The sequence below is a fragment of the Canis lupus genome, chromosome 16 (genome assembly GCF_003254725.2).
Source record: "Canis lupus dingo isolate Sandy chromosome 16, ASM325472v2, whole genome shotgun sequence".
Lineage (NCBI taxonomy): Eukaryota > Metazoa > Chordata > Mammalia > Carnivora > Canidae > Canis > Canis lupus.
Genome location: NC_064258.1, coordinates 13060952 through 13077190, shown reverse-complemented (window position 1 = coordinate 13077190; position 16239 = coordinate 13060952). Strand labels below are relative to the sequence as shown.

Here is a 16239-nt window from a genome sequence, read left to right as displayed (position 1 = left end):
AAAACAGTGATTTGGGGTACGCCTGGGTGGCTCAGTGATTGAGCGTTTGCCTTCTGCCCCAGGAGTGATCCTGGAGACCCGGGATCGAGTCCCACATCGGGCTCCCTGCATGGAGCCTGCTTCTCCCTCTGCCTGTGTCTCTGCCTCTCTCTCTCTCTCTATATATATATATACCTCTCATGAATAAATAAAATCTTTAAAAAAAAAAAAAAACATAGTGCTTTGGTATGTGTATACACAAAATGGTAGAAAAGATAGGCCCTACATTAAAAGGAAAAACTAAGGGTAGGATTGATGTTACTAATACTCATTTGCATTGTGACCCACATGTAAATTTTTGTTGAGCATCTGCTATATACCAGGCATCATCCTAGGTGTTAAAAGTACAGAGATGAATATAGTAAGACCCCTGCCCTCAGGGAACCCAGCCTAATTTGGAGGAGAGGTCTTTTAACATCAATTCAGACTATGGTAAGTGCATTAAGAGAACTGGAGTTCAGCTATAACATAAATTCCTACTATAGTGATTTAAACAAAAAAGTGATTCAGCAGAGGTCTGAGGTGTGCAACCCAAGGCTGGGCAGCTGGATGTGCTGTGTCATCAACATCCCACACTCCCTTCTCTATCTTCCCCAGGGCTCATTGTTACAATGACTGCTGAACCACCAGGCATTGTGTCTGTGTTTTGGGGTAGGAACAAGAGCAAAGAGCTAAGGACTGTGTCCTCCTGGGACTTTACTGAAAAAGGAAAGCCCTCCATGGGAAACGCTAAATTTGTGTCAGATGGCCAGCTGTAGCTCTATGGCAGTCTGCAGATTCAATTTCTTTTCAACCTCTGTAGTAGAGGAAAGCAAACTCTAGTCTAACGGAGGGAGACAAATACATAAAACAAGCACATTAAAGTGTTATGATGGCTGTGGCACACAGTAGGAATTTGAAGGAAAAGGTCAGGTATGGCCCTGGTGGGTCAAGGAGATAATGTTATAAGTAAGGATGCCATTACAACCTCAGGCACAATTCATAAAGCAGTTGTAATATAATTCATAAAGCAATTGACACTTGAGCTGAATCTTTGAAACTTGTGTCCAGGAATCTAATAGAGAATTAAGGTATCATTCTAAACAGAAGCAATAATGTTAGAAAAGTCACAGGGACAAAGAGAGACCATGATGCATTAAGGTAAGGTTTAAAAAAAAAAAAACAATAGAGCTACAAAATACACTAGGAAGAAATAGGACTAAATAGGTAAATAGTGAGATTATGCCTTGTTTGTGATACTATTTATCTTTGTTCTCTTCTGTGAGGATGCCAGTAAGGTTTTTTGGTAGTTGGCTAGTATGATCAGACTTGGATTTTAACAAACATCACCCAAATTGATGTATGGAATCTGAATTGAAATGGTGTAAGAAGTGAAAAAAGATAAGAGATTATTGAATTAGGATCTCTATGTAAAAATCCCGAGCTAAGAGAGTAGTGGTAGTAAGGACAGCTGAAAAAATGTTAAGAATAGTCTGGTCTAAAAACCTGGTAACTGATTATGCGGGAAGTAAACAAGAAAAACTGCATGGTGTCTGCACATTTCTTGGAAGATGTTAGTATTCTTTACCATGATAGAAAATGCTGAAAAAGGAGCAAGTTTGTAGGAAAGATTATGGTGGAAACAAATGTAAAGGTGAGCCAGCCTGAGGCAGACAATGAGGTCAGTAACATGGGAAAAGGGATCTACATCCTTAAATGACCTTACAAGGTAATTTAACCTTAATACTCTTACTTAGCACTAGACTATTTGAGAGAATAATTAAAATGTACATAATACCCAAAATAATCTACTAAGTCAGTGTAATCTCTATCAAAATTCCAGTGGCATTTTCACAGATACAAAAGAAACAATTTCCAACTTCGTATGTAGAACCACAAAAGACTCCAAATAGCCAAAGCGGTCTTGAGAAAGAAAAACAAAGCTGGAGGCATTGTGCTTCATAATTTCAAAACCTATTACAAAACTTACAGTAATTAAGACAGTAATGTGTTAGCATAAAAACAGACACACAGATCAATAGAACAGAATAGAGTGCCCAAAAATAAACCCACCATATATGGACAACTAATTTACAACACAGGAGCCAAGAATATAGTCTCTTCAATAAATGCTGTTGGGGAAATTGGACAACCACATGTAAAAGAATGAAACTGGACAACTATCTTAACCCTACACAAAAATCTAAAAATGGATTAAGGACCTGAACATAAGACCTGAAAATCATAACGTTCCTAGAAAAAGAACATAGAGGTTAAGCTCCTTAACATCTATGTCAGCAGTGGGTTTTTTTGGATTTGACATCAGAAGCAAAGACAGAAAAGCAAAAAATAAATAGGTGGGACTATATCAAACAGTACAGCAAAGAAGATTAACAAAATGAAAAGACAGTCAATGGAATAAGAAAATATATGCAAATTAATGTATATAAGAGGTTAATATCCAAAATATATAAAGAACTGCAACTCAATAGAAGAAAAAACCCATCTGATTAAAATATAGGTAGAGGACCCGAACATTTTTCCAAAGACGACATACAGATGGCCAACAGGTACATGTAAAGGTGCTTCACTGATTGCCAGGGAAATGCAAATCAAAACCACAATGAAAGATCACTTCTCACTTGTTACAATGGCTATCATCAAAAAGACAAGACATAACTAATGTTGGTGAGGATATAAAGAAAAGGAAATCTTCGCATACTATTAGGATTTAAATTGGCGTAACCACTATGGAAAACACTATAGAGTCTCCTCAAAAAAATTAAAAAACAGACCTTCCATTTGATCCAGCAGTTCTACTTCTGGATATTTATCTGAAGGAAATGAGTGTGGAGGTTCCTCAAAGAGTTAAAAATAGACCTGCCCTACGACCCAGCAGTTGCACTGCTGGGGATTTACCCCAAAGTTACAGATGCTGTGAAACGCTGGGACATCTGCACCCCGATGATTATAGCGGCAATGTCCACAATAGCCAAACTGTGGAAGGAGCCTCGGTGTCCATTGAAAGATGATGGATAAAGAAGATGTGGTTTATGTATACAATGGAATATTACTCAGCCATTAGAAACGACAAATACCCACCATTTGCTTCAACGTGGATGGAACTGGAGGGTATTATGCTGACTCAAATAAGTCAATCAGAGAAGGATAAACATATGGTCTCATTCATTTGGGGAATATAAAAAATAGTGAAAGAGAATAAAGGGGAAAGGAGAAAAATGAGTGGGAAATATCAGAAAGGGAGATAGAACATGAGAGACTCCTAACTCTGGGAAAGGAACAAGGGAAAGTGAAAGGGGAGGTGGGCGGGGGGTGGGGGTGACTGGGTGACGGGCACTGCGGCGGTCACTTGATGGGATGAGCACTGGGTGTTATTCTATATGTTGGCAAATTGAACACCAATAAAAAATAAATTTTAAAAAAGTGAATGAAATGAGATCACCATCTTGAAAAGATATCTGCAATCCCCATGTTCCTTACCGCATTATTGACAATAGCCAGGACATGCTAACAAACCTGAGTGTCTATCGACAATTAAATGGATAAAGAAAATGTGTATAATACACATTCATGTGTGTGTGCGCACAGGAATATTATTCAGCCATTAAAAAAAAAGAAATTCGCATTTGCAAATTTGCTGACATTTGCAACAACATAGATGGACCTTCAGGGCATTATATTAAATGAAATAAGTCAGAGACCAATACTATATAATGTCACTTATATGTGGAATCTTTATACACACACATATGTAAAGTGAACAGGTTGCTGGTTGCCAAAAGTGGGGGGTGTTGGGGAATGGGCAAAATAAGTGAAGGTACAGACTTAACAGTTGAAAGATAAAAAAAAAAAGTCCTGGGGATGTAATATACACTGTGGTGACTTAAAAGGCATAAAAAAGAATCAAAACAGTTCTCACAGAACACAATAAAAGCTCATCTTGACAAAATAGAAAAGCTGGCAAGTTTTAAGAGAAAGTATACAGTAGAGACATGAAATACTGTCCGAACTGATGGAACAAGAAATAATAGGCTTAATTAACTGTACTTTAAATGTATAAAGAAACAAACTGGTATTTTAAATATATGAAGAAATGAGATAGTCTGGTGGTGAGTTAAAGCCTCATCCTTGTAGCAGGAAGTAAGAAGATAACATCTAAAATTAATATTGCAAATACTAACGTGAATATATTATAAGCTATGAAAATAATCACCAGAATTAAAAACAAGTGATTAAAAATGGTTTCCTCAAGGAAAGGGTGAAGTGAAATATACTTACTGTAAGTTTGTTAGGAACTGCATCAAATACCAAAAAATCATTTTAATATTCTTATCCACATTGACAAAACTGGTTCCTCTTTTTCAGAAATGGTTTGACTTTGTTTGGATTTATTCTTAAGTATTTTATTCTTTTTGGTGCTATTTTAAATGGAATTGTTTTCTCCATTTCATTTTTGAACCATGAATATTGAACCTTTTGGATCTTATGAAATGCACCTCTTTGTAGTAATACTGGTTTTTTTTTTTAAGTTTCTGTCGATATATAGTCTCTCTAGTTCTAGGGTTAGTCATTTATTTTTAAAAGATTTAAAACAAAAGAGTAGACAAACACTAAAATGTTAACAAAAGTACTTGCTCTATAGAATTATGAGTTTTATGGATTTTTTTGTGTGTATTTTGAGTTCTGTGATTAAAATTAGATTAAAAAGTGACTTCTATAAATCAGCCAGATTTTTGTTGTTCTTGCAAATGGCAGAAATTGACTCTAACAGGTAGAAAAGGGAATTTTTGAAGGTATTGGACTAGTCATAGAACCAACAGGACAGCTAGAGAATCAGGCTCAGAAGGAACAGGAGCTGTGGCACCTTCAGGACTCCAGGTAGCAGAAACTCCTCAACTGTCTTATCTGGGTCATGCCACAGAAATACATGAACTCTGAATTTTTTATTCTCCCTCTCTCGATCTCTCCCATCAAGATTCAGAATCCAGAAGTGAAAGTTGAGTCTGGGTCAAATAAATGTTTGACACTTGGTGAAGAAAATCCACCAAGTTATATAGGTTATATATAGGCCCAGGACTCCAGACAGTAGGGACAAAACATTCACCCAAAATCAAATTAGGAAGAATGCTGTTACCAAAAGAAAGAAAACAAATTCTGGCAGCTAACAAGCAAGAGGTAGATGTTCACTAAAATATTTAACTTCTTGTTAGTGCAGAATTATTGTTTTAATGCTAGTCATAAAAGCAGCTATCAGGTAAGAAATGGTTTTAAATACAGTGATCCCAGTTATTGTCCCACAACCTGTAGAGGACTTCCCACACTGAAGTTCTCCCTCATAGACTTCTCTCCCACTTGACTGTGAGTTCCATGGGTTCCATGAAGCAGTCAAATTCAATTAGAAAATGAGGAAATAGAGATTTTTTTATAATCCTATTGAAGAGGACTTTGTAATCATTTAACACTTCCTAGGATGTCATCCTCTTGGTTTACTTAATCAACTTGTATTTATTCATCAAGACTCAGCACAAGCACCGTCTAATTTGAGAAGCCTTTCTCCCTTACAATCCTCCTATCACATCCTAACAGACGTCTCATCCACATGCAGAACACATTATTCTCATCCACCGCTGTCATAATGGTTCCTTTGTCTGTCTCCCACACTAGCCAGACTGGCAGGCTGTCTTGTTCTTAGATTCTCCAACTCCTTACACAGTGTCTACACATTCACTAAAGACTTGTTGAATGAATGAATCTGCCAGAGCACAGGTGTAAGTCCAGCATGTGTAAAGGCATGACACATGGTATTTGAGAATGGTGAGAAGTTCCACAGGATCAGAGCAGAGAGAGGTTAATGAAAGAAAAGACTGCTAAGTTTGACTACAGCTGGTCTTTAAAGGACCATCTCCATTAAGTTTAGAGAGTTCTGTAGGCCTTAGAAGAACCGTGGAGTTTGGCAAGGGGAGGAGGGCGGGACACTAGAGGCTGTTTGGTGGCTAAACATCAGTTGGGACTGGAACTAGCCAGGAGAACCCTCAGGTGTTGGAATATTGGAGTCTCTGGGAGTTTTAAAAAGGTCCAGACCTGGTTTGGGAGCAAATTCACCTCCCAGGTTCTAGGCACTTTTTAGGTGCTGGGAACACAGTAGCAAAGTAATACAGAGGAGATGCTCCCCTGGAGCTTTGTTCTAGTAAACACAAATAAAACCAACGGACGCAAAGGTGTATATACACTTTCTCAAAACTGAAACACCATGTTGCAGGTAAAATATTCCAGAATCGCACTGTCCAGGTAAAGCTTTGGAATATAGGCTGGAGAGGACTTCCAAAGAATACAGAAGGGAACCTCCTGTTATAGCCCACATAGCAAACATTTACTGCTCAGTTTTTGTACATAGAATGACCAGTATTATACAGTATTCTTAAGGAATTTGTCTTAAATGGTTTGTAAGCTCTGAATTTTAGAAATATGTGTATAGATAGTATTTATGCACTCTCCACAGGGTATTGCAAAGGAATAATTGTCACAGTAATGCTTTCTTCTTTGGCAAAAGTAATTTTCTCCGTTTTATATTTACACATTGGGATAATCTTTTCTAAAGCTTAATGAATGCGTGATAGTATAAATGAAAGGCAATCATTGCCCACATTATTGGCAAGTTGTATTTGTAGCTTACAGTTTCTAGTACCTGAAAAATAATCTGACATTTTTACAACTTAGTCTACAACCTTGCCAAATGCTTGGGGTTCTGTTTTTGTTTTCATTAGAAGGGATTCCATTAGTATAGGGATGATTGATTCTTGACATACACATTGGCCTGGGCAGGTGATGGAGTCTCCACGTTCATGGTGGACTCATTCAGTATTAACGGCTGTTTCCTCTCTTCCCAGGGTGCTGATAAGACCGTGAAAGGTCCAGATGGACTAACTGCCTTTGAAGCCACTGACAACCAGGCAATCAAAGCTCTTCTTCAGTGATGGACGGATGGGCTGACAGCTCTGGAAGAAGGGCTCTCCTGTGGCCTCACACTGCTGCCTGTCTGTCTGTCACTCTATCTGCCAGCTTCTTCAGCTAAATACTTTAAGAGGGGTGAGGGGAGAGAGAAATTCATAACAAATCAGACTACCAGAAAAAACAATGTTTGGGAAGAGAGGAAAACAGGGTGATCAGGCTTTTACTCGGATTCCTGATCAAGTCAGCCTCTTTTCCATTTCCAACAAAATCTACAGCTTATGCCCAAGGGAGAGCAAAGACAAAACCTACCAGTACCATTTGACCCTTTCAGCTCCCTAGCTAGTTTATTCATTAGATCGTGTCGAGGGTCTGATTCTACCAAGACCAACTCTCCGTGTGGGGTAGCCCTAACTGTGCAAGCAGCATTGGCTGCTGGGACCTAACTCCGGGTGCTGAGATAAGCAATCAGCTCTAGCCTTCTGCCTTAAGATGCACTCTACTGGGGGCCTCCTGGCGTAGTTAAGAGCGCTGCCCGTGGTCGGCGACCAAATCTTCCCTCAGCAACTTTCAGCTTTACGGAAGAGCTCAGTTAAGGTGAGGGGGGCACACTCCTAAATTGCTGGATGACTCAACTTTGGATTTCCTCTCCCCTTTCACATGGATTTCATGTATCTTTAGATAAAACTGACGAGTTTTATTTATAAAATCTGAAATTTTGGAAGCCTAAAGGAGAAATCATTCCAGTGTGCATATTTTTTTCTCCTCCGGATTCAGATGTTTATATAACATTGAAACACTTTCAAACTTCTGCTGGTAGTAAAAGGGGATTTAAACATAGACTCATAGCCATAGCCTGTTAGTATCCCATAGAGAACAGTTGTCTTAGTACCTATGGATTTTCTTCATTTGCTCTTTGAATGGATTGATCTCGGTTATGTTTGGAGAATCAAGGAACATTCTTTGGAAATCCTCCCTCAGACCCACCTAGGATGCTAATTATTTACTGCACCAAAGCTATCACTGGGGTGAGATTTACAATCTGGACAAATTGAGCCCTGGCCCTTCAAAAATATGCTCATTACCAGGTTTCCCCATGTTATTGGATAGGCTTCTGCTGAACATACGCCAGCCCACCTGCATAATATATTTTTGTTTCTTTTCTAAACCATGCATCACATTGAGTGTGACACTTTCAAAATGTATTCTGTGTTCTTAAAATATAGTGCCCTAAAATGGGTGTTATGACCTGCAGGAAATATTTAGATACACGTTCAAATGTTTATTTCATGAGCAGTACGAGAAAACAGATACCCTTAAATTTGCTATTTTGCATTTAAAATATCGATTCCTTTGATTTGCCATCCATAAAAGCTTGCTAAAAATAGGGTTTTTCCTTAGCCAAATCACGCAATAATTGAATGTACCTCAAATTTTTAAAGGGGAGGGGGGTTGGGTTAGGGGCTTGTATTCAGATCATGGATAACAAAGAATTGATGATTTTTTAAGGCAATGTAGCATTAAAGCAGGGTTAAACTAGTATCAAAAATAATAGCCAGCTAATAACAAATCTTAATCAGTTGCCGATTGGTTTATTAGGGTGTGGGTTTATGCGTGCGTGCCAGGGTGTGTGTGTGTGTGTGTGTGTGTGTGTGTGTGTGTGGTTCCCCCCATGAACCTTTTTTTTTTTTAATCATGTGGCTTTTTGCTTACAACTAGCCTAACCCTGTAATTTTCCTGCATCCAAGAAAACAATCACAAACAAAATGATTTAAATACTTTGATATATATGGCTAATTCTGCTGTCTTAATGCAGCTTATTAGAGTTGGATTAGAAGTCAGTAAACAGTACTTTATTACATCACTGAACAGAAACAGAGCTATCCTCATTGAAGACGGAGGGCACTTTATCAGTCTGTACGTTGGTAGCAACAAGGTGTTTTGATACGTTTGTTTTCACCTCTTGGCATAATGCTTTTGAAAAGGCTTGGATTTTACCCTCTATGGTTTTTACCTTTACTTTCAAACTGTTGTGTTGTATTTGGCTATTGCAGAAAGTGCACGGTCTTATCATTCCTAAACCTGGTCTGCTTTCTACAGTCACCTGGTGTAAAAACCTCGTGATTCTTTGTACAGTTCATCCTGCTGTTCTTGTAATGCAGTAGAGGCTACTTCGCCTTCCCTCTTCTTTCTCAGCCATTTTGTAAGCCCCATAATTATGGAGCGATTGCTTGAGAAAATAACATAAACATAGAATAGACTGGCCAAGATGGTTTACAAGTTCCTTTTTTTTTTTAAACTAGGTTATTTATAATGTATTTCTGAACCACTTGGCAGAGAAATTTCACAACACTTAATGTTCATTTTTTGAGTAAAAGAAGCTAAAAACATGTCTGCTTTTGGTACTACATGCGTTTAGTGAAAGGTAAATAAGTTTTGTTCTCCACTGAATATTTAACATCTCAGAAAAAATCTTGCATGTTCTGTAGTTTTGTATTAAGTCAGTCATTTTGTATGCACTATATCAAGTAAAAACAGGTGGTTTACCTGTTTACGTTAGTATACTAACAAAGTCTCCCCCCCTCCCCCTTGCAGCTTCAGACTGGTATCTCTAGACTTAGAGTTCAAACACAGCACCTGAGGATACCCAAGTAGCTCTTCTATGCATAGTTCACCTTCTCCACCCAGTGGGGCACAGAGGAGAGTAGGTGGGTACAGGGTGTACAAGCTGCAAGTAAGGCCCTTTATTCATTGATTTCTTTCCCCCAATTAATGGATCTTTAATCTGTATGTACCGACTTTTTTTCTCTGAAAACTTCAACTGAGCTGCTCTTTACTTCCATGCAATATTGTATACTCGATTGTGTATAGAAGAAGCTGGTGAGAGTGCCCTCCTACATAAGCAATTGCAGTGTTTTGCATGCAAAATTTTAAGAATTTAAATCGTCCTGATTCTATTTTGTAAATGGAGAAAAACAATCATATCTTTCTAAGCAGTAATGGAGGAAGACTAGTGCTTTGTGCATTTTGATATATTTGAGTTTCATTTTTTCCATAATGTAATACTTTTGACACAATTGAGTTTCTCATATTATCCTAGTTCATGTACATCCGAATGCTAAATAATACTGTGTTTAAGTTTTGTGTTGCAAGAACAAATGGAATAAACTTGAATTGTGCTACAAGGAATGTGTCAGCAGCTTTTCCTCCCTCGGCTCTTGCGGCCTTCCTTTCCAAACCCTCTTCTCTACAGCTGTACCCATCCTGTGATTGACTCCAACTTTGGATTCAGCCAAATTTCCCCTCCCACCCTACTTCTAGAAAAAAATAAATGAAAAGAAAATAAGACATAGGAAAGATTTAATTGAAATAAACTGTACCTCTATTCGTCTGGAAGGTTTGTTTTTGTATTAGTCCCCCATTACAGATTGTTTTCACTTAGAAATGTTTAGTGATCCTGGTCTTCTAAACACAAGGGCTAGCTAACCAGCATATGCTGGAGCATTCGGATTGGAGTAGGTGTTAAGGAAAACAGGGTCACGGTCAGCCGCTCAGACCTCGCATGTGCTCACTGAAGTTGCTGCACATCCGTGAGGTTCACATTTGCTAAACTTAACTTGATCATGTGTGCTTTTTTAGAGTGTACTTTTCAGAACGAATATTCTGATTTAAAATTAAATCACTTTGAACCTCAAAATCTGAACAAGATTATATGCAGTTTGATTCTATTGTAGTCTTGTCAACAACCTAGGACTTTTGTGTATTTTTCTTTTGAAATGGTCTATGAATAAAAAACTACATGCAGATGCTCAATAGAATATAGCAAAAGCTATCATTCGGAACCTTTGTGTTGCTTACTGAGGTTTAAGTGTGGGGTAGCATGTGGGTGTAGGTGTGAGTGTTGACAGGAGATTTTTTGATCGATGAAACTTTCATTTTAAGAATTGGGGTCTATCCGGGGCAGTGGCTCAGTCAGTAAGCATTTGACTCTTGACTTCCGCTCAGGTCAGCGTCTCAGGGTCCTGGGATGGAGCCCACATCCAGCTCCATACTCCCATGGGGAGTCGGCTTGAGAGTCTCTCCCTTTGCCCTTTGCCACAGCTCACACACACTCTCTCTAAAGTAAATCTTAAAGATGTGAAGTCCATCAACGTGTTTAAATCTAGTTAAATATATGTTAAAGGGATCCAAGCAACTTCTATAATCCTTGAAGAACAGACCAATATTAGTCAACAGAAGGCACTTTTGGACAAAAAGAGCTTAGAGTTACTGTGAAAATCTTTTGCGATTAGATACCAACTATCCTAGCACCCTAATGCAACACAGGAGATCAGGTTAAGATTTTTTTCCTTCTACAAAACCAGTGATTATCAAAATGTCCCTGGCCTAACTACATCACCGCTGCCTGAGGACTCGAAGTGCCCAGTCCAGGCTGACAATCCCAACGTGGTGCCGAGCCCATCTGTCCATGTTGCAACAACCCTCCTAGGTGATTCTGACGCACACTGGAGTTTGAGGCCCTCTGTGAACGACCATAGGGAGTCTAAAACCCTGTAAATGGGAGGTCACCCAGGGCGGCTTCCTGGAGATGAAGTAAATGAAAGCCTTTAACGTGAGAGCCACAGCAAAATCGTGGACACCCAAGGAAAACCTTAAGGTTCGAAGCTTTAGAGTTATGCTCGGGGCAAAAGAAGTTAGGGTAAGAGGCAATAACAGCTCCAAAGATACAATGCTGGGGAGAATGACCCTTCATTTTTGGCGGTATATTTCCCTGTAGGATGTCCAATCAACGGCTGTGGATAGTATTTCCACAGGAGCCCAGGGCTGGAGTCCCCACGGCCCAATTGCTTGAGCCCTCCCCAAGTCCTTTCCTTGAATCCCACACAGGGGTGAGGAGGCATGCAAGGAATTTGGGAAGATAGGTCATGAGTCTTCTTATCTTGGGTTTGGCACATTGCACATCACTGGGATGGTTCCTGTCACTTCTTTGCTCTGTCTGCTCATTTCTGCCTGTCAGCCCTACAGCAAGAGATAGCCACTCTGGGCGGCCAGTTCCTGCTTCCTCACTCCCGCTGCCCTGTGAGTGTAGATCCTCCACTGCGGTAGGGAGGCCACTGGCTCCGGAACGGCCAATCCTCCTGTCATCTAACCGTGGGCTGTTGAGGATCACCTGCCCCTCCCAGATACTAACCAGATCATCACATATCAGCCACAGGGTATTTTTCCTCAAGGCTCTTTTTTCCTTGAAATAGCAATTAACCGATTGAGAACAAAATTTATCAGCTTTTATAGCCACCTGCCACTTGGAAGACATTCACTGTATGTGTTCTGAGCTACTAATGTCAAATCATTAGACAGCCAAATAGGAGACGGGCTTTGTTTTCAGTAAATCATGCCTAAAGAGTCGCCGTTGGGTCCCTGGGGTGACACCTAAGTGTCACCGTACCCAAATGTTGGCCGAGTAGCCTTGTAAGTACTACTGGTGCTGCAACTCCAAATCAGCGAAGTAAAGACAAATGCCACAGTCAGGATGCATCGAGGAATGCTGACCAGAGGTCAAATGCAGGTCACTGAGCCACTGTGGCATATACTAAAGCACAGCTATAAATAGAGCAGCAAAACAAAGGCTTGTCTGGCCACCCTAGCAACTTCTATGCATTCAGCAGCTGCAGCAACAAGGATAGTCTTATTTACACAGTTTGGATAGAATGAGGGGTCACACGTCTGGCAACATCCACACGCATCTTGTCACACAAAGGAAAATAATGCATAGACAATTCCAGCTCACTGGGTGCTGTTTTTAGGGTACTACTAGATAAAATGTTTTTAAAAAAATGTTATTCATAAGAGACACGGAGAGAGAGAGAGAGACAGAGACACAGGCAGAGGGAGAAGCAGGCTCCATGCAGGGAGCCCGACCTGGGACTCGATCCCAGGACCCCCGGGATCAAGCCCTGGGCCGAAGGTGGGCGCTCAACCGCTGAGCCACCCAAGGATCCCCAATAACTAAATCTTTTTTTTTTAAGGAAGAGATACTTCTCTAAGGTTTTACTAACGAATCTGAAGAAGTATCCGTACGTCCCTGCCTGGCCTCTACTACTGTTGCTTGCTTTCACGCACACCCCCTGCGCCAGACTACCAAGTCTGGCCCTGTCGCCACTGCTCGTGACTTGCTAGTTGGATCTGAATACTTGTAACAGGCTTGCAAGTACACAGATCTAGGCCAATTTTACCACTAAAATTTTTAATCAACATTTATTGCATGCAAGTTTAGAGCTAGGCATCGTGCTGAGGACTTTGTACAGCATCACCTTATCCGATATTCACGATCACCAGCTTTAAAGGGGCGCCTAAGGAATGTTAGGTAACTTGCACACAGCCAGTAAATAACTCATGAACGGGAAAATTCAGCTTTGATTTTTAGTGCCCAAGCTCCTTCAAAGTAAGTGAAAAATAAAAGCTGTTCTCACCCAGACATCCAAAACCGATGCTCATGCGAATCTTTCCCCAGGCCAGTGCTTCAATCTCTGGAGGAGGCTGCGTGGCCCTGGTGCAGTCTTTCTCAACCGTAGGTCTCCAGAACTTATTTCACATTACCGAAGTGTTGTAACATTTAACCACCATGTCTCCATTGATCCCGCCCCTAGCCCTGGGCACCTGCCATTCTGCTCTCTGCTTCTAGGAGTCTACTTTAGATGCCACATGTAAGTGAGACCATGCAGTATTGTCCTTTGTTCACTTCACATGATGCTCTCAGGGTCTATCGATGTTGTTGCAAATGGCAGGAAACTTTTCCAAGCCTGAATTAATACAATGTCCTAGGTCTGTAACCACATTCTCTGTATCCATTTATGTATCGACACTTAGGAAGTTTCCCTATCTTGGCTCCGATCGAGTAATGCTGCAGTGAACATGGAGAGCACATCAGATCTCTTTATGATCTAGATTCCAATTCCTTTGGATATATACCCAGAAAAAAGGATCGCCGGTGTCCCAAGCACACTCTAAAGGCATACATCAGTTGTGTCTTCCCCCAGGGTCAGCTTTATCCAATCCTAAAGCAAGGTTAGCATAACTGTAAAACAGGTTCAGGATCCCAAACTCAAGGACACACAACCAGGCTTCATGCCCATCGTACAAAGTCACACAACAGAGATGACACGGAGAGGGAGGCCTATGAAGTTAATGAAGCCAACTCAAAGTCATTCCATGAGTGGGCAGTTGAGAGGAGGACTCGATCCAGTCCAGACCAGCTCTCAGCGCTGATGGCTCATTCTGTCCAAGCAGTGGAGCGTCTTTATTATGGTGTGGGAGCAACTGGGGGGGAGCCTTGAGTAGCAGCTGCCTTTTTAGTGCAGTCAGACATGGAAGTGTCCATGTTGAGAGTCCGACCATCTGACAATATGTCATGTTTGCTGCAAAAGTCATTCCTTCTTAAGGGAGTTTGATCAGTCTTGGCCCTTTGTGGGCCTATTCTGGTTCTCATGATTACCAGCTCTTGGCTCTTCCAGGCCTTCTTGGTTTTGATGGTTACCAGTCCACGGTGCCATCAGCCTGTGAAGGTTCTGGTGATAACTGGTCTTAGCTGCCATGCCCTTGGCTGCCTACATCGCTGCTAGACATGAACCGCTGCTTGCCATGAGTGATTCCATCTTGCTCTCTATGGCTAGATTAAATCTGAATTCTTGTTTAAATATTTTGAGGAACCACCACATTGTTTTCCACAGTGGCCGCACTAATTTAAATTCCCACCAACAGTGTAGAAAGTTCCATCTTCTCTACTTCCTTATCAACACTTGTCCATTGTTGTTGTTGTTGTTGTTTTTTATGATAGTCAACTTAACTATATAGGAGCCAGTACTTCATGGCAGTTCAGATTTGCATTTTCCTGAGGATTAGTAATATCGAGCACCTTTTCTTATCTCCGTTGGCCACTGGTAGGTCTTCTTGGAAAGAAAATTGAATTACTTGGTTTTATTGATATTGAGTTATAGGAGTTCATTACATATTTTGGATATTAACTCCTTATCAGATAAGTAGTCTGCAGATATTTTCTCCCATTCTGTAGGTTGCTCTTTCATTCAGTTGACAACATCCTTCACTGTGCAGAAGCTTTTCATTTTGATGTAATCCCACTTTATTTTTGCTTATGTTGCTGTGCTTTTGGTGTCATATCAAAGAAATCATTTTCTGGTCTAACATCAGAAGCTTTTTCATGTTTCTGTCTAAGAGTTTTATTGTTTCAGGGTTTACATTTAAGTCTTTAATCCATTTTCAGTTGATTTTTCTTTATAAGGGTCCAATTTCATTATTTTCCATGTGGATATCCAATTTTCTCAACACCTTTTACAGAGATTTTTTATTGTATTCTTGGCTCCTTTGTCAAACATGAGTTGACACTATATGTGAGGGTTTATTTCTGGCTCCCTATTCTGCTCCATTGGTCCATAAGTTACTATGTCAATCAATATTGTATTGCTGATTGCTATAGCTTTGCAATATTTGGTATTTGCAGTATCACAGGGAGTGTGATACTTCCCACTTTGTTATTACTCAAACTTGTTTTGGCTGTCCAGGGTCCTTGGTGGCTCCAAATCAATTTTAGGAGTATTTTCCTATTTCTATAAAAATATCTTTGGGATTTTGTTAAGGATTGAGTTGGATCTATGTATCGCTTTGAGAAGCATGATCCCCATTTTAACAATATTAATTCTCACGAACTTGAGATGTCCTTCCACTTGGATCATTTTTTCTGTCAATATTTTATAGGTTTTAGTAGACCACTCTGTTAAGTATCTTATTCCTTTTAATAGTACTGTAAATGGATTTGTTTTAATTTTCTTTTTGGGTAGTTGTTAGTGTGTAGAAATACAACTGACTTTTGTATCCAAAGGACTTACTGAGTTTTAGTTCCAGCAACTTTAAGTTAAAATTACAAGTTCTTATAACTGTACCACCACACGATGAACATGGAAACCATCCTATACCTATGCTCATCAAAAAATTACCATTTAAGGGAGTTAGGATTTCAGAATATTTTGATGTTTGTTTCACCATTTTTTTAACTGAGCATTTACTATGATCTGGGCACCATTCTAACTATTTTATGTGGACTACTATGTTTAATCTTCATAGTAATCCTATAAGCAGGACTATCATCATCCCTATTTTCAGATGAGAAAATTGAAGCTCAGAGAAGCTAAGTAACATCACTATGATCACACAGCCAGTGAGCAGCAGGGCCAGAGCTTC

At 39.9% G+C, this 16239-nt stretch overlaps 1 protein-coding gene across 1 annotated transcript in view; it reads left to right on the top strand.

Annotated features, from left to right (window-relative positions):
* Nucleotides 1–10172, top strand: part of MTPN (myotrophin) — a 56084-nt gene extending 45912 nt beyond the window's left edge. The window contains exon 4 of the mRNA XM_025464125.3: nt 6927–10172. Within this exon, the coding sequence (XP_025319910.1) occupies nt 6927–7013 (87 nt within the window). The 3' untranslated portion in view covers nt 7014–10172. The remainder of the gene's footprint in view (nt 1–6926) is intronic.
* The last annotated feature ends 6067 nt before the right edge of the window (nt 10173–16239 follow it).